The sequence below is a fragment of the Pleurodeles waltl genome, chromosome 4_1 (genome assembly GCF_031143425.1).
Source record: "Pleurodeles waltl isolate 20211129_DDA chromosome 4_1, aPleWal1.hap1.20221129, whole genome shotgun sequence".
Classification (NCBI taxonomy): Eukaryota; Metazoa; Chordata; class Amphibia; order Caudata; family Salamandridae; genus Pleurodeles; species Pleurodeles waltl.
This window is the reverse complement of record NC_090442.1, coordinates 337640261-337659116: the sequence shown is the minus strand read 5'-3', so window position 1 is coordinate 337659116 and position 18856 is coordinate 337640261. Positions and strand designations below refer to the sequence as shown.

Here is an 18856-nt window from a genome sequence, read left to right as displayed (position 1 = left end):
GAGACATGCTGTGTGTGTCCTCTGCTGCTGATTGGCAGCATAGAGGACTGAAGCAGGGCTGACTGGATGCTCCAAAGTGCACAATGTTTTGCACTGGCAAATGTGACATGCGCACTTTGAAGCTCTCTACCCAGCTGTCTTAAACAGCTGGTTGGAGACCAAGCACAGGCCTCCAGTGCCTGAAGGAATGTCCAGCCAGCCTGCTCCATCCAATCAGGTGCTTCTCTCATGCTGACTAAGTGCATGGGAGAAGTGTCTGGATTGGTTAGGAGAGCTCTTCATGTACTGGACAGCAGAAGAACAACGAGGAGGTCGCACAGCCTGTGGGTAAGGGCCATTTTATTTTATTTGAAATGTGTAGTGCATGTAGGTGTAGTGCTTGTTTTTTATTTTGTGGCTAGTGTGTTTATTTGGGCTTTTGGAGGGAGGGGGTAATTTATTTTGGGCTTTTGGAGGGGGGGGTGTTTTATTTTGTTTTTTGAGAAGTGGTGTGGGGTACTTCTTGTGCCCCACCGCTTTCAAAGGATTAGCCGTCCTTGGGGTAGGCCCTGAACAGCCTAGAGGGTTAGTGGGCAGGTTTTAGTGTATTTAAAAGTTGAACATGTACTTTTAAGTGTTACATTTCCTAGTAGTGAAAGTTTCTTCAATTTGTTTTTCACTACTGCGAGGTCTACCTCTCCCATGGGATAACACTGGAGTTACCTTATTACATTCAATAAGCTTTGCAGTCCAAATGGGAACTGATAACCAGTTCATGTTTGGTGTCATGCAAATCCTAACTTATGGTGAAATGTGATCTTAAATTACAAATTTGAAAATGCCAATTTTAGAAAGTTGGTATTTTTCTACCTTAGCCATTTGGTGCCTGTAGCCTGTTTTTTAGGTCACATGACTGGGTGTAGTTGGGAGTTAGGCTCTGTGTATTCTTCATGGATAGCCACACAAGGGGAAGCTTAGGTGTGCCTGAATGAGCCATCACTGGCAGGAACGAGAGGAGGAACTGGGTAGCCCTTGAATAGGCTGCCTTCTGTCTTTACACAAAGGGCAGCATACCCCCTGTAGTTAGTCTGTAGCCGGGACCAGGAAGGGAAGATATCTGCACACTTCAAAGGCCTGCCTCTGGAAGCTTTTCCCACTGCAAAGGCACAACTGGGTATATATACTGGATGCCATTCACCATAATGTCAGTGCACTTCTGGACCTGTAGCCTCTGCCAGCAAGAATGGCTACAGTGCTGCTGAAAGGACTACCACTGATGGACTGCTGCTCTCAAGGACTGCTGCCCTGTTGTGCTAACCTTCTTCCTTCTTCCCTAGGTGAGAAGGACTGGACCTGCATCTCTTAATCCCAGAACCCAGAATGACTCCAAGGGCTAGCTAGCTGGCTGACGTCCTGGTCTGAAGCCTCAGGACACAATAGGCTTCTAACAACCTTGCCCCTGCACCTGGACTCTGCCATCTGTAAGTCTACCCTGCCACGTGATGCACCCCAGTCCTGGACCCTTAAAAGTGGGCTTAATATACTCAGTCAGCCTCTGTGGATCCAGCAGAAGGGATATTCTCCTCTGCTGCGTGGCGCAAACCTGAACAGAACTGTAGCACTGCCACTACTGCGTGGATTGGACCTGTCTCAAAGACCTGCATCTCCTCCGCAGCCTCATTAAAACTGCAACTACGCAATGAATACTTGGCGCAGACCCTCACATCCCTTGTTGACAGCAGCCCCAATCATGATGCTGGACTTCGCATTGCAGCCTCGCGGCTCCTTGGATCTGACGCATTGCTCAGAATGAGCTCCGCATCCCCGATGCTGGGCTTCACATAGCAAGCCCTGTCAAGGGGATCCTTGATGATGTAGGGCATCACATCGCAAGCTCGTCACATCTTGGATCTGACGAGTCACTGCGCAACTCCTATTTTATGTTGATCCTTGCAACGCTCTGCAAAACCAGGATTTAAGGTACTTTGTTCAGCGCCTAACTGGATCTCTATAGCCAGCTCGCACTCCATTGCAGTCGGCCTGAACTTGAGACTTTGTCCTGGTTCAGTGCAAAGAGATGTCCACAGTTAACACTTTGTGATTTTTGGCGCTATTTTCCTAAAACCTTTACAAATTGAATATCTCCGGGTCCACAAATTGGATTTTGTATTTTGGTCTTGTTTTATTTTTTAAAGAAAGTTCTATTTTTTTTCATGGAGTGGGATCCTTTCTATGCAGCATTCTCACTTTATTGCTGTTTGAAGTGCTGTAAAAATACTTTACACATTGCCTTTAAGTTAAGTTTGACTGCTCTGTGCCAAGCTACCAAAGGATTGAACACAGGTTAATTTAGAGTTGGCAAGGATTGTGGTTACTGCTTTACCAGGGCTCACAACCAAGCCAGCCAATAACCTAATTTCTTACAAGCATGTTCAGTGTGTGACCAACCACCAGCTCTAGACAAGCAAGTACTGTTCAATTTAACTCCTCTGAGGTATTTGCACTGCTCAACTCTTTACATTTGCACTGTTTCAATCATATCCTTAATCTGTCATCAGTAGGTGTGTAATTAAATAGCAATTGCCTTTTTCTAACTTTCACATGTCTCATTCAATACGTTCTTGAATTTTTCAATTAATCTGAGACTGGTTACAAAATGTTTTAATTTCTGTTGGTTTTTCAACAGTACTGGCTTTATTATCCTTTGTACTGCAATTGAATGTACTTTTTATAGCAAACCAAAGATATCAGAGGGGAGCAGTGTGGTTGGACTTATTGCATCACTTTGCTTTGCGATGGAGCCATGCTGGGTAACCTGCCTGTCTTCCTCATCTTGCACACCTGTAGCTTAATCAGGATGTGCTACAAAAATCAGAGGCTGGTCCTGTGGAGCAGAATGCACCTGGGCGCGTGCCCGGGTGAAGACCAGGTCCGTCTGCGCCCAGGCGAGGCTGGGCTGGGCCCGCTCGCTTTCAAGTGTGGCACTGTGTGTCTTCAGAGGAGGGCAGTCCCCCCCCTCATTTTTTGGAACAACAAGCAGGGGATTTTGGGCATGTTATTTATAAGATATGGGCAAGTGCCAAACAACTAGTGTCACTGGTGTGACGCAGCCCACAGTGACCATCAATAGCATGTTGGTGAGGGCATGTTGAATGACATTGGGCTTGCGGAGCGAAGGCTTCCTTTGTGAGCGGGCAAGGACCTTAGCAATGTTACTGGCACTTCACCTGTCGCCTGCCTCCTTAGATTCTGCAGAACCTATAATGGGGTCCGAGCACTTGCACATCCTGTCTAGTGGCTCTCCAGCTTTAACTGCCAATTTGGAGTCCACTTCATCTGGCGAAGGCTCATTTGGTAAAAGAAAGTTGCTTACCGGGAAGGCTGTATCTGCTAGGCCCAGGAATGAACAAACAATACAGCAAACTAACCACCATGGTCAGCAGTCATTGTGGGCCTCTTTTGTTAACTAAACAGTCACAGTCTACCCAGACGCCTGATTATTCCGCTGTGGAACTATCTGCCCGTATGGATCACTGTGAAACGTTTTGTATAATTCTGGAGGAAACGTTACAACCATTACAGAACAGACGGGATCACACTGAGCTTCTCATAACAGTGCTGATGGATGGAAAAGGGGCTGACACTGACCTTAATATTAATTTGGCACATGCCCTGTCTGCCTCTAGTTGCCTGGCGGCGTGTATCAATCAGGAAACTGCTAAAAGTGTTGGCCTGGTGACTTCTGAAACTCAGGCCTCTTTATTAGTCAAGCTTGTAAGATTAGGGATCCTCTGCAAAATAAGGGAGAGCATACCACTGCTGCAGTTGTAACAAAGTCTGGCAGTCGTACCTAAGTCAATAATACCTCAAAAAGTGGGGTGGAGGGGCATGTTGGTATCTGTAATTCTGATGTATGATATATTGAGGTTACTACCAAAAGCTTGTCCTTATGTCCTGGTTTCAGCGGGTGTTCTGTCTCATAGATCTGGCCAACATGAATCCTGTGGCCAATTGCGTAACAATACAGTTGATTAGCTGAAAAAGCAAGGGTCTGAATGAGGTTACTATGATAAGGAGGGTAGGCTTGTGGGGCTAGAACTCCTCTAGTGTTCATAAAATACTAGGCTGGAGGGAATTCAGTGGACTTTACGCAACTCAAATCACCGCTCTTCCCCTTGGTTATTTCTATAGGCCTGTTCCTTCGAATCCCCACCCTTGTGTCCCTCCTGTTTTGGTGTACCCGTTTGTTAGTGAGAGTAGGTTTGCACCGTTGGCTGACCTAGAAGGTGTTGATTGACTACCTGGGGCATCTCACGGAGACCCGCCTATTCATCAGTACCCTGTACTTAATGATGTTCACTGTCCACCTAGTTCCAATATTCTATTTTTCTCCATTGTGGATGTCCTCCCTGCGGGTGCGAAGCTGGAATATTGCAGGGTTATGATCAAAAATAAGCCTGCCCGACTGGGTAACTTTTATACAGGGCTACGGTGTTGTCCTGCTTCAAGAGACATGGGATACTCAGTTGCTTGAGAATGACGGGCTTCAGTGTTTTGTTGTTCCAGACACACCCTTCTGGCACAGCCGAGTCTCAAGGGGTCTGGCAATTTGGGTGAGCATCACAATAGGAGGACATGTCAGTTCTTTGGAGTCTTCAGATAGTAGTTTTCAAGTTATACTGCTAAACACTGATATGAGTCGCTATTTTGTCAATTTTCATAATAAAGACTTTTTAAACACTCTAGACACTAAGGCCCTCATTACGAGTTTGGCAGGCAGCAGAGTCCGCCCGCCAAACTCGTCCCGCCATCTGACCACCTGTGCGGCCAGAACACCACTGGCCCTAATACAATTTCCTGCTGGGTGGGCGGGAAATAGCGCTTAACATTGATGCCGGCTCGTAATCAAGCCGGCAGCAATGTGCAGGTGCGGCTGGTGCAGCAGCACTCATCGTGCTTTCCACTGCCCGTAATTCAGGCAGTGGAAAGCGCAACGGGGCTGTGTATGGGGGGCCCCTGCACTGACCATGCAAAGTGCATGGGCAGTCCGGGGACCCCCATAGGCCCCTCGACACCCCTATTCCGCCAGCCTTTTCATGGCAGTCCAATCGCCATGAAAAGGCTGGCAGACTGGGATGTCGTAATCCCCAGGGTGGCGCTGCATGCAGCACCACCCTATCTGATTACAAACCGCCGAGACTGCTAGGTTGGTCGCAACCTGGCAGTGTCCGCGGGCCGACCGTGGCGGCTCTTCCACGGTCTTAATGTGGAGGCCGGACCGCTGCGTTGGTGGTGGGCCAACCTGCACCGTGTCCCTGGCGATCTCATGACCGCCAGGGTCATAATGAAGCCCTAAGTTTTCCGTGCTGTTTGATCATATTACATTGCTGCTCAATAAAGATATCCATGCAGGGCGTCAAGGTTTTCTCTGTATGGGTGGTGACTTTAACGTGAATATACTGAGCAAGCATAGTACATACTGCTCTTCTAAACACTCCTATGCTCTGAATGAGCCTAAAGGTCAGGAATTGGAGTCTTATTTAGTGTCCTGAAATTTGGTGAACGTGATGGCTGGGAAAAACAAATCAATTTTACCTACTTTTAGGGGAAATGGTCGTCCTTCCACGACAGATTATATTTTCACCTCCCCAAATTTAGTGGGGACATTATTGAATGGCAAGGTTAATTGAATCCAACTATAGAGATCATAATCATCTAGAAGCAGTCTTGTTTCTTCACCACAAGGATAGACTCGGGCTGATAAAGAAAAAATGTGAAATTCAGCCCGCCACAGAGAACCTTCTCTTGGTGTGGAAGATGCATGACCCTGCTCAATTTTTCAATTTGGTTATTAAAGAGAATATGGATTTGGTAGAAGTGTGTTTGGCAGATACAGTGGCTTCCCATTCAATTGTTGAGGCATTCAGTGACATGCCTATGCATCAGGAAAGCTTTTTCAAAGCACTTTCACCCTACTGAAAGTACACCTAGATGGTTCAATCATGGCCCTGATGTCACAATGGGATAGGCTAGCTGAAGCAGCCTCCCAGAAGGACGCCAGTAGTTTCTGGGCCACCGTCTCAGATCTGAAGTGCAAAAATCAATTTGTTTCCCCAATCACTTGCCATATCACTAGTAGCATATGGGAGACTCAGTTTGCTGGTGTCTATGCTCACCAGACATTGAGTTTATAATAGATTCTGAAAATGTACAAAATGTTCAGACTAGTATAAATGAGGTAGAGGATGCGATAACCCAGAGCATTAGTGGCAAAGCCCCAGGTCCAACAGGGTCCCAATTGAAATAATAAAATATAATGTTGACTTCTGGGCACCTTTACTCACTAATGTTTTCAACAGCCTGGCTCATAACCAGATCCCTGTACCATGGAGTTTCTCTGTTACAGTTCCCTTATCTAAAAAAGGTGATTGGTCTGAACATGGTTGCAAAAGGCCTGTCTCACTGGTTGATTCCACCCTTAAAATCCTTGGGAGGGTCATAAACAACAGAATCAAGGAGTGGGCCAAAATGGAATCTGTCTTACATCCCTGTCAATACGGTTTTAGAAACAGCATAGGGATTGTCAAGCAATGCCTAAATTTGAACCTAATCCTCGAGACATAAACTGTGGTGAAATGTGGTCCTCTATATTAAGCATTTATGGATTTGTCCTCTACGTTTGATTGCGTCAATCGATCGAACCTGTGGATACACTTTTATCTCAGGGATTGGATACAGTGCTAGTACATTTATTGGCCTATTAACATAAATATATAAAGGTACGAGTTAGAATTAGCTCTGTGATGAGGTTTCAGGCGATGCTGATATCCTGTGGGGTGTGAGGCAAGGGTGTGTGTTGTCCCCTACTTTTTATATTGTGTATTAAATAACTCTGGCCAGTCCTAACCTCCTTTACTCCGGATGTGCCCTAAACTAAAGGGAGGCTGCTGACCATCCTCTTTTATGTGGATGACGCAGTGCTTATGGCATGTACGCCCAAAGCCCTACACCGCATGGTACTCCTTTTGTGGACTTCATGGCTGCGCTAGACCTGGGAACTAACTTTTCCAAGTCACATATGATGTGCTGTGGTCCGAAGCGAAAACAGTTAACCACCCTTTCCATAGGCAATAATACTCTGAGTAGCAGAAGTTATTTTTCCTACCTTAGGATTACCTTTGTGGATTTAGGCTCTTGGGTCCCTAACATAGAACAGCACAGGGCAAAAATTAATAAAGTGATTGTTTGAAGGAGGCTACACAGAGTACCAAAGAGGTGGGGGTGACTTGTTGGCTCCCCTTTTGAACATTTATAAGTCACAATGTGTCCCAGCCGCAATGTATGGAACTGATATACGGGGTGTTGTGAGGATATTCAATGGGAGGAGAATAATTTTTTTCAGGAGGCTTCTATCTGTCCCGTCCTCAACATCCAGCCTAATCTCCCATGAAGATCTAGGCCTCCACTACTTTGAAGATCACATCAGAGTATGGTCACCTTTGTTATGGTTAGCTAGCAGGAAAAATGAGGAGGCAGGTCTCTCTAGAGACATTATTTTGGATTGTCTTTCATGGGAGGAAGGGTTGTGTATCCCTTGGCTATCGCACATTTATTCAGAATATTCTAAAATCAATTTACTGCATTATTTGACGCACCAGGGAATTGTAATGCTAGCCATAAAAAGTATGTCAAACAGGTGTTATACAGCTTGTTGCACTCTCAAAGAGCTAGTAGGGAAGCAAGTAAGCCCACTACTACTGTTTATAGGAATCTCCTTTTGACCTAACCCCGCTACAATTATCTGTTATGAGCATGGGGTCACTGGGAGCGCTCCTTACTATTTTGTTTCAGAGTTGATACTGTTAAATTCCAGCTGTGGTTTCTGTTAGGATATGTGAAAAATCTTTAGGACAGTTATTGTCCTTGTGATGGCACATCCAGGCAAATTATGCAGCATTTTGCATTTTTGGTAAATTTTATGATGTTTACATGAAGCACTTGTTAATACCACTTTTGAGATTGAAACTTAGTGATACTATGCATTTTAAATCTGCTTTTATTCTTTTATTGCAATTATCTGATGATGAAACTATTTTACATGTGGGCTTTTTCTGAGGACGGCTGTAAAAGCCCGGAGCACAATGCTTAATAAAGATACTGAATTGAATTGAATTGAACTGAATTGAAAACATGAGCAGTTGTGCATCCAAACCAAATCAAGTTTGGTCCTGTGTTGTGGTTTGGGGAGTTGTCTACTTTCTTTCATATATTTAGTGGTCAGCAGGAGGAAAACACATGCCCAGGAACGTTTTGGGATTTGAATAGCAATTAACTTCTTTAATAATTTATTTTGGGTCTGATTTAGAATTTGGTGGTGAGGTTACACTCTTGCAATGGTGATGGAATTCCTTCTCCGCCAAACTCAAGGTCTGCCCACCTGATGTAAATCAGAAGGCGGACCTTCAGTATGTTGATGACAGCCTACTCTGACTCCATCGCTCACCTACTCCTCCGATGGCCTGAAGGAGCATGGGCTGTTGCAGGTTAACATATAACACAGTTTGGGGGTCATTACGACCCTGGCGGAAGGCGGAGAACCGGTGGTAAAACCCCCAACAGGCTGGCGGTTTTACCTTGTGGAATTATGACCATGGCGGTAACAGCCATGGTCATCTGCCGGTTCTCCGTCCCGCCTGCCAGGGCGGAGACGACCGCCGGGCTGGAGACCTGGGTCTCCAGCCCGGCGGCCGTCACTATACCGCTGGCAGTATTTTGACCCGGCTTACCGCTGTGGATTTCCAGCGGTTTCAACCGCCATGAAATCCATGGCGGTAAGCACTATCAGTGCCAGGGAATTCCTTCCCTGGCACTGATAGGGGTCTCTCCCACCCCTCACTCCCACCCCGACTCCCTCCCCTACCCCCCCACCACCCCTGCCACCCCCCAAAGGTGGCAGGGCCCCCCTCCCCACCCCGACCCCCAACATCACATAACCCACACACACCCGACACGCATGCAGGCACCACCAACACACACACGCACACACCCCGACATACATGCCAACATCCACACACACACAGCCATACACGCACACCCACATTCAAACATACACGCACACATCCATACAGACATACCCACAGACATACACGCACTCATTCCCAACACGCATCACCCCCCACAAGCATACACGCACTCACACACCCCCTCTACATACGCAGACGCACACCCCCATGCACGCACACAACGCACAACACCCCCTCACCCCGCCTCCCCTGACGGACGATCGACTTACCTGTTCCGTCGATCCTCCGGGAGGGGACGGGAGCCATGGGGGCAGCTCCGCCGACACCACACCGCCAACAGAACACCGCCACGGCGAATCACAGGACGTGATTCGCTGGGCGGTGTTCTGTTGGCGTGGCGGTGAAGGTGGAACAACCTCCACTTCCCCGCCTCCCGCCAGTATGGCTGTTGGCGGCTCTCCGTCCGTAAAGGGACGAAGAGCTGCCAACGGTCATAATAGGCCGAGCGGCAAACCGCCTGCACAGGCGGTCTTCCGCACGGCGGTCCCTCGGCGGTCTTGAAAAAATGGTACAATTAAAAGGTTCTTCTGTCCACGCACTCACTGTCATCCATGCACTCCATGACTCAATCCTATTTATTCACTCGTCCACCAACGCCATCAGTCTCAAACTCACCCTATCAAAGAAACCCTTCCCAATAAATGAAGAAGGACTTTCACTTATGAACCCAAGTAAATGACTTTGCAAATGTTCGTTCTCTGGTCCATCACGAAAAGTCCGACTGATTGCACACAAGTTCACGAATACTCTTTTATAATTTAGTAGAATTACATAATATCTATGCCCATAACTAGTTGAGCTCACAAAGGCAAACCTCAGAGACTCACTCTCATGCACCAATGGACCTGGTATAAACATTTTATTCAGTTATATATTTTCAGCTCATAAGAGCATTTCGTGGCAAAAATACATTCTATCACGAATCAAAATTTAAATAAAGAATTGGTTATATCTTATTAATTTGAAGATCCCTCGCCTTTGATGTTACGAGATTCACATGGATCCACGTTCTTTCCATCCCATGGGGGCTGCAACTTTGTGTTTCCTTAAGTTGTATAATATATACATTCTAGCTGTGCACTTTCAGATGTTATTTACTCCACTCAAGTGCTTTATCTGTCATTTTCTCGCACTTCTTTGATCCCCTCCTATAATCACACACAAACACGTTTCACGTATACACTTTATAAGAAACGTACTCTAGCACGTGCTTAAGGCCCTCTGAACGTTAAATGTGAGAAAAAAAACTAATAAGACCACGGGAAGTTACTCCAACTGTTTCACGTAAAACCCCATTCACAGTTGTGCTTCCGATCCCAGAAGTTTAATAATTACATATGCCCTTCAGTTTCTATATTGTCTGAATGTTTTACTCCCTGAAGTGACTGTACGTGCCAAACCGTGATGACTGCTGGGAGCGTTCTCCTAACGTGATTATAGTCGTCAGGAAACCTTTGCCAGATCCTGAGATGTTGTACAAATTGATGATTCACAGAGCACAGGACGTGAGAAAGACGAAGAGCAGCTCTGTGGCAACACACCAAGACACCGCGCTCTGGACGGAGGGCGTGCAAAGTGCGGCCGGCACAGCTCAGTGGGGAAAAGCCAACGCTTTATTTTCTTGCACAAAGGCGACAGGCCAAGAGCAAACAAAGGCGAAGTCGGGAAAACATGATGTCACGGCTGACGCCACTGTGTTTTGAGGTGAGCTGATAACAGGGTCTACAGCCCGAGGCTACAGTGGAGTTATGATCCCATTGTTAAACAGCGTAGGATGTCTTTTTTGCAGTCTTGCCACAGACCGTTACAGCTGGCTGTCTCAGGCAGCAGGTATACAATACCACACACATGTCGCTCGCGAGGAGATGGCTTTCTTTTCAATCTGGGTTCCCTGTTTTAGGTCAGTAGCTTTCCTGCCTATTCTGTGGCCTCCCCTAAGCTGGATGGATTGTTTACTTTTGTTTTTGAATGGCTAGTGTCTCGCTTCCACTGCTGATGCCATGCAACTAGTTTTTCCGTGTTTTATTTTATTTATTTAATTCCATTACTTGTTTATCCCTCCAAGGGGGAACATTTCTTGGTTTTCAGAGCATGTGATCTTTACTTCGATCCCCCTGGCCTAACCAATTTCACCACCCATCCTTTCCCCATGCTCCCCTGTGACACACTAGGTGTTAAATGGTGCCCATGGTGAAGCGTGGGATGATTTACTTACCCTGTCTCCTCCAGTGCTCCTCCATGGCATGGCAGGCACTGGATGGCAGCATTGGTGATGCCAGGGATGTTTTCTCATTGCTCTAGCTAGTACTGCCTCTCTCAATGGTGGTAGCAACAAATGGTTTTGCCAATGGCAGAGGATTTTAAAATATCCCGGCATTGGCAGAGCCAATAGTGGCATCTTTGCCATGTTACAACTGTAGAAAGCAATGTTTACATTGCTTTCTACAGTTGTAACATGGCTGGTTGGGCCCTTGCAAATCAGATCATGTTACTTGCGCAACATTGGTCGTCTTTGCTAAAGCATGTTTAGATTTCACTACTGATATCTTTAGCTGTCTCGGAGACCTAGTGACATCAATACTCCAAGAGGAACACAGGAAGTGTGGACTTTGGCTGAGCTCTCTTCAGCCTTTGGCTCTCATGTTATCTTCGTCATTGGTTAGTTGGGCTATCTGTAAAGTCCATGGAATTTAGTTAAGAGTTACATGTCCTATTATTGTTCCCAGTGGGTTTGGAGGGTTGGGTTCCACCTCGCTTGCTCCACAGCCTTACGTTTCTGCCTCCCACACAGCTCCTCTCTCCTGAGCTACTCGTTTTCATGGTGGCATCATCCTTAGCTCACAGCCACTGGGGAAAATTCATAGAGTATGCTGGAATGGACTTCATGAATGAAACGTTGGAGGTGCCTTTTGCCAACCACAATATGGCCTCTCACCAAAAGCTCTGGAAGTGATTGTTCAGATGAACAAGCAGTACAGGAGCCAGCACTTTACGCTGCTCCTCAACCTCACTCCAAACTCAGGACTCTGTTAATAGAGCAAGGGTCCCTTATCCATCTGCTAAGTCCAGCAGTCCCTCTGCAGCTCATGCTGTTTACTCATAAACAGGAGGGGCTGCTGGGATGTTAAACTCTGAAATGGATGAGCAGTACATTGCAGCTCATTTTTTACAGACTATCTCAGGGGCACTGTGGAGGTTTTCCATTAGGGCTCCCCATCTTCAATTTGTAAGCCTCCCATTAAACTGTGTAGTGTGAGTCTGTGTCCCACGTACTACAAATATCGAATGCACTCGGCATCTGCTTGACTGACTTCTCACTCCAGGTCTGAGTGAGTCAGACAAGCCCTGGTAGGACACACTGCTGTGCATGTGCAGCATTCTCTATGATAGAACTTAGCCTGGAACAGCCCTTCACTGCTATAAGCGAGATACTGTAGGAGGACCACCAATTGTGTCTCTAGAATCCAGCCTGTTCAGGTGATTCACAATGCAGTCCAGGCAGAGCCCACACCTCACACGTGGCAGTCACTCCCACCCTGTCCGATGCCTCATTGTAGACCCCGCCCGGATGTCAGTTTGTGTTCAACTATGTGCACTAGAAGAGGAGCATGGATGGGAAAAAGTGAAACTCATAGACAAATCACCATGTGCATTTTCATTTCGTTTGAGTGTGGAAGTGCGCTGTGGATTGGCTTGGCACACTCTGCCTGCACAACCAAGGTAAGGCTTTTGTCAGGGCCTTAGGGAAGATGTCAAAAGGCATTTCAAAATCCTAAGACAGATAATTGTTGGCTCCCCTAAAGACTTTCAAAAATGTTCTTTACACAGCTATAGGAATACTTACTAAACAGCAAGGCTTACTGCTTTTCTAACACAGGCACTTCAGTCAGAATGGAGGAAAACAGAAAGAGTATGGTATTCCTCCTAACATGCATGTGAATCCCTCCTCCTGCTGGAGTGGTTTAGAGACATGAAGGCACTGCTGCATAGACAGCCTGCCACTGCTTGTCGGCATCACTGTTGAGATAGTTATGATGTTTGGGTACACAACCGAGTGTTATTTATGTGAAACTCTACACTTGCTCTGTTTTGCTGACGTTTGCTAGCTGTCAGCCTGAGAGTTTGCATTATTACTTTGTATGTTTCAACTACAGACAGTTTCAGCTGTCTGTCGTAAAAGTTATATTGTAAACAATGCAATACATATAGTAATCTGTGGGTCAGCACTTTACTTACTATTAGATGGCTTTCTTGTCCAGTTCACTTCCCCACCTTCTGATTCACCAGCCTACCACCCTGTATGTACTAGAGAAGCAGCTTTTCAGTCTTTGTATCTTGACTGGATGACATGTATCCTTTCACCCATGACACAGTACCTTACAATGCAGTGCATATGAGGGCCAGTTTTGTTCTTCCTCTCTAGCTCTTCCTACTTCCTCAAATACTCAACCTTCTCTCTTTAGTAAAAAAGAAAAAAACAACTACCTCCCTTCCTCCAGTACCTGCTTGGCAATCCTCCAGTACCCACTTGCCAAACCTCATCCAACTTGCTATTGTGCTGGCATCGTATCAACTGTTCCAATATGGCCACTATACTTGCTAATTTGCAGGCATCGGGGTAAAACAAGCATTGGCAAAACCAGCACATGTACATTCACATGCATTTGTGATCGCCAACCCTGAATTAATTTACTTATGCTTTAAGAAAATCATTCCAATGATGGCCACCAAGAATGCACAGGTGTCCTGATAATAAACTGTCTGCTAGTGAGTGATCTTCTTGCAATATAACAGATATGCCGAGTTGCAATTGGTTCATTTGGAGAGTTCAGGTTGAGCTGTTTCTTGTCACTTTGTGTTTCTGTAGAGGCTGACAACCATTTCTGCACTGAGAATATCACCTTCATTTTCTCTTTTTGGCAGTGTACCATACCCCAAGTGTCAAGAGTGGTACATTCTGAACGCTTCTTTCCCTGACACAGTATACTTCTGCAAAATGGGCAATAACAGTGAACCACCAAAATGTAAAGCGGCTAAGTGGAGGGCTCCTTGAAGTATGAGTGCATAACTGTCCCCTGTTCTAACAGAGAAGTGCTCTGGGATCTCTCTCTGCACACATGCACACACATCCTTCTAGTCACACTCATTTATAAAACAGTTCATGTGAAATTATGGGCACAAAAATAATCCTAAAAAACACTCAAATTCGCCAGTTGTTGGCTCCTGAACTCGTGCAACAAGGCAGTCAATAATGTAATTAATAATCTTACTGATGATATTACATCACACTAACATTATGACGGAAACGACCATGACTGTAGCATTATGTAGTAGCTTAAGTTTTGTCAGGTAATGACTTAGCTTTTTGTCATGCTACTTCCTGGTATAAATTGTGAGGTTGCATTTAATGTGTAAATAACTTGCATTGCTTCTGTGTGAATTATAATTGCAGACCTGAACATACCTGGAGAATGTCTGTGGTGTTTGAATATTTCGTGAAACCATGATTTCACTTTAACTGAGGTATTTTGAATGCTTTTAAGCGCTACGTATGAGCAATACATGATGTGAGGGCTGATGCAGAGCCAGTTACAATTCCTGTGGGTATGGAATTGTCTTACCAATAACATTACAGAAAAGACTAAAGGGAGGACACCGCCTGTCCAGAGGGGGGCCGCATGTGACACGCTGTGCACCCAGATATGAAACGTGTCAGTGAGACACAAAGCAAAATCGGAACTGTACCTGCACTGCCCTCTTACCATCAACCTTTAGTACACCATCCAACTTTGCCTTAAGCGTGCTGCTGGGAAAACCAGCAGCTTTTGAATTGCTGGTCAATATTGACTCATTTCTGATACTCCTATGAGTTGAAGCAGGGTTTCTTTCTTGAGATGATGACCAGGGTTGAAATTGGCTCTCTTTTTGCTTAATAATTGTAGACCTGGTCACAGAAGCAGATCTTTCTCTGCGATCACTCTTTTGAAACATGCTTGTCATCCTTTAATGTGTGATGCCCAACTTGTTAAATTTTAGGAAAACTCTGAAACATTGCTTCTCTTCCTATTGTCCTATTGTCCTTGCAGTTTAGCTTTTTGTCCTTTTTCGATAACTACTCTATTTCTCTAGCACCTAGATGCCTTTGGATTCATGAGGTTTGCACTTTATATATACAGTGATAGTCTATACCTGCTCTTTATTTAGGATAGTCCTAACGCAAGGCAAAGCAACTCAGTTGCCTATGGTGCTTCTACTAAGGGACACCAGATTGCAACTCAAAGCAAAGTTGAGCCACACGCTGGAAAAGAAGAGGGTGTGGTAAGGGGGCAAAAATTTGAATCTGTTCATGGTGGCAACCACTGTTCCACTGGCCTGGTTCTAAAGCACTTACAAATACCCTGGATCACCTGTCGCCTGGTACAGCAATAGTTCCACTAGTATAAAAATTGCCTGTGCTAAATCCGTGTCTCTCCACACTTGGGGAAATTTACCCTGAAACACTGTAGTATAGACTGCTGTCCAGAAGTGTTCTGCTTTGATTTCAGATACTTACTCCAAGTCAGGACAAGATTGATGAAAATCCATTAAACATTTCACAGTACAAAGGGGGTGTGAGGGTGGCCCTCTGTTTTCTTTGGTATTCGTGAGACTGTTTTACAGCTAGAAGCTTGCCTGCAACCCCTGTGGACAGACTGATGCCTCGTGGTCTCCTTGAGATCCCTTCATGCTCTCCAAAGAGGGATTGCCTCAACCTTTAAGACCACTGTTCTAAACAGCTTGGTATTTGGAATGAAAAAACGGTTTGAAAAAAAATATTTTTGTGACCAGCAACATTTCTTTAGGTTCCTGATTTTCAGAACTCCATCGCTTGAATGTTTTTTGCACATTTTGAGATAATTTTGACCACTTTGCAAGATAATTTATCTTCTTCTCAAACTGAAGCAAAGTGAAACGTGTGCAGACCTTTTTTCTCTTTAAGTTTATTTTGGAAAGTTTTTCGATGCAAAAATTGTAATTTATGCAGAAATATTTACTACAAGATTATCAATGGGGAAAACAAGTGTTACACAAGTCAAGATGTGTATACATGTGTGGGAAAGTGGAGAACATTTTCATCATTTTAATGTAGAATGAGGTTTCCATAACACTTTGCGGAAGTTGAGAGAACAAACTTTGCAAACCCTATATTTATGACACTGGCTCCCTGCATTTACAGACAACACAAAGCAACAGTGTGTGGTACACTATCGGGCACCTTCACAATGAAGTGGGAACCTCAGCTCCCCAGCACCATCTATTAAAAACAAAAAATGGAATCCCCTTGTTTTCTCTCGTGTGCTACTGTAAGCCGTCTAAAATGCGCGTGAATTATTGAGCGTTGTCCCGTTAGTGCGCCTAACCCTTGGGATAACATTAACATTTTTCGTTTTCTTAGGCAGAATAAAATCTGACTGGTTTAACTTGTATAGACGAACATCTGGGAACCTATGCAGCTAAATGCTTATAAGAAACAACCAAATATAGTGACAATTAATTCCACTTTTAAAACTTTGCAAATAAAGAAGCTTTACACAATACAACTGCATACGTAATAGAACAAAAGGAAATAACTTTCTCGTACGCACTGGCCAGATGTTTGATGAATTTTTGTAAAATTAGCATAGAATTAGAAGAAAAGATTAACTGGCAGTCCTCACCTGCAATGCACAGTTATTGGCCCTTTAATCTTTGTTGCCTGCTGTCTGATCATGTGCACAAATTGCAAGATGCTCTCTGCAGCATTCGTTGTAGGGACGCCATGGTCAGGCCAAGCAGTGTAGTTAAAATGCATAACGTCCTGCACTTCACCCATCTACGAGGAAAGATAATACAACGGTGAAAAGAGCCAGACACTAGTGCATCGTTTTCTAGCGCCCTCGATTTGTTTGCGTTCATTGGTTCGTGTGCAGCAGTACTTAATTTGTAAATAAAAACGTGCCGGTGCCCAAAGCCCCCCTCTGAAACATGCGGCTGCTGCAATTAAATGTGCGAGCACGGCAGTGTAACCCTGAAGCCATCTCGGACTTCTTTAATCCATATAAGAGTACTACAGGAGCACTTTTTTACAGACTCTAAAATGCCTTTGTGAATAGACCTCCCTGTTTGAGTTTCAGACTAATATCCACAATCTAAATATAACATCCACATTTGTAGACTCCTTTTCGCTATTGACAGTCAATGTGGATCACTTAAGGTTCCCAGCAGATCACGAAATCCCAACATCATTCGTATGGGCTAAAGAAGGGCCCCAGAGCCAACTTATGATACTTTACAAAGATAGATGATGATTCCAAACGTCCTGAAATACGATATCACTGTCTTCAGTCTAAAAGGAGAACAGTCCTGAAGTGGGATATTTAAAAAAGCAAAATAAGGGATTTTTGGCAAAGATTTAGAAACAACAGTGTAGACAGTCACCCATATAAAGTAACTAATTGTGAGCTAGATAGAAAGAGAGATATTGCATTAATTAATCATAACCTCTATTCTTTGCCTGCAAAAGGAGCAGGTAAAAAGCTGGAAGATTTATTTCGAAGTTCATTAAAACTGTAGGTTCAGAAGTGAAGGACCAAGGTTAAACTCTCCATGCGGGAATCATTTGTTGCTGACATAATGAGTAATTTGTGAAAGAAAGTAAATCAAGTAAATGACCTTTGGAGGCACAAATCAGACGTTCCTCTAGGAGAAACTGCAGTAGGAGAGGAACTTCACATGGGGCCATGGGGTCTTCTTGGGCATGCTGAGGTTCGAATCCATGCAGAAGGCTGGAACTGCTTTACTGTGGGACCCCTGGCAATACAATCCTAGAAGAAGCCCTCATGAAGAGTATTCAAGCACCATCATAAACTGCGTACGAGTGGGCCACATTTGTCTTGTGACACCAAAGGCCGAATCATGCACAATGTGCCCCATGCAGCTGCACAAACAACTGTGCATAGACCCAGGGCTGGTTTTAGGGAAGTACGACTGGTGCAGCTGCACTGGGCATTGACCCTGGGCGGGGGTGCTGACCTCGGGGGGCGGGGGGGACGTGGGTCGCTGTGTTTAGCAATTAAGTACAGATTGAAAACACCTTCTGCAGAGTTCTTTGTGGTCCAGCTTTCAGGCAGCAATACAAAGACAACTCTTTTGACTAAATGTTCCTGCTAGAGAGGGAGAGAGAGATCGGAGTTTTGTCTAGTGGATTTTTTGACTGGCAAAGTTGCGCAGAGGATTATGTCTGCTGCACACAGCATGTACGTTGCAGATCACAGATCTGTATTTTATGTGGATAGCTCAGTGGATTACTTCTTTTGTAACAGGGATCTTTTTGTTACTGCAGTTCATAAGATACATCCCTAATATAGAACATTGACTGTTAAGAAATGTTTTCAAAGAGATGCATGTAAACTGTATAAAATAGGTTAGGGTGTTATGTTTCCCCTCCCAGTCTTTCAGTGGCTTGCCTATGTTACAGGGGGCGGGGAGGCGTGCACGCATGGGGGGGCAGAGGGGTAAAGACATTTTAATTAAAAAAAGATAAAATAAAGTAAACTTAACTCTGCAGCGCTTCTTGCCGCACTGCTCCTCTCTGCCGTCCTGCAGGCAGGCACAGGCTCCCAGCTTACCCTGCGCCAATCCTGACGTTGCTCAGAGCAGCTTCAGGATTGGCTGTGAGCGCCCAGCCAGGGCGCTTCCAGGCAAACTGGGAGCCTGTGCAGGCTCTCTCCAGCCTGGCAACTCTGTTGCCGGGCTGGAGACAGCCTTCTGCGCAG

At 45.2% G+C, this 18856-nt stretch overlaps 1 protein-coding gene across 4 annotated transcripts in view; it reads right to left on the bottom strand.

Annotated features, from left to right (window-relative positions):
• PTPRO (protein tyrosine phosphatase receptor type O) overlaps positions 1 to 18856 on the bottom strand; it is an 814046-nt gene that overhangs the window by 26277 nt on the left and 768913 nt on the right. For all 4 annotated transcript variants that reach the window (XM_069228459.1, XM_069228458.1, XM_069228461.1 and 1 more), the window contains one exon: positions 16760 to 16914. In XM_069228459.1, the coding sequence (XP_069084560.1) occupies positions 16760 to 16914 (155 nt within the window). The remainder of the gene's footprint in view (positions 1 to 16759; positions 16915 to 18856) is intronic.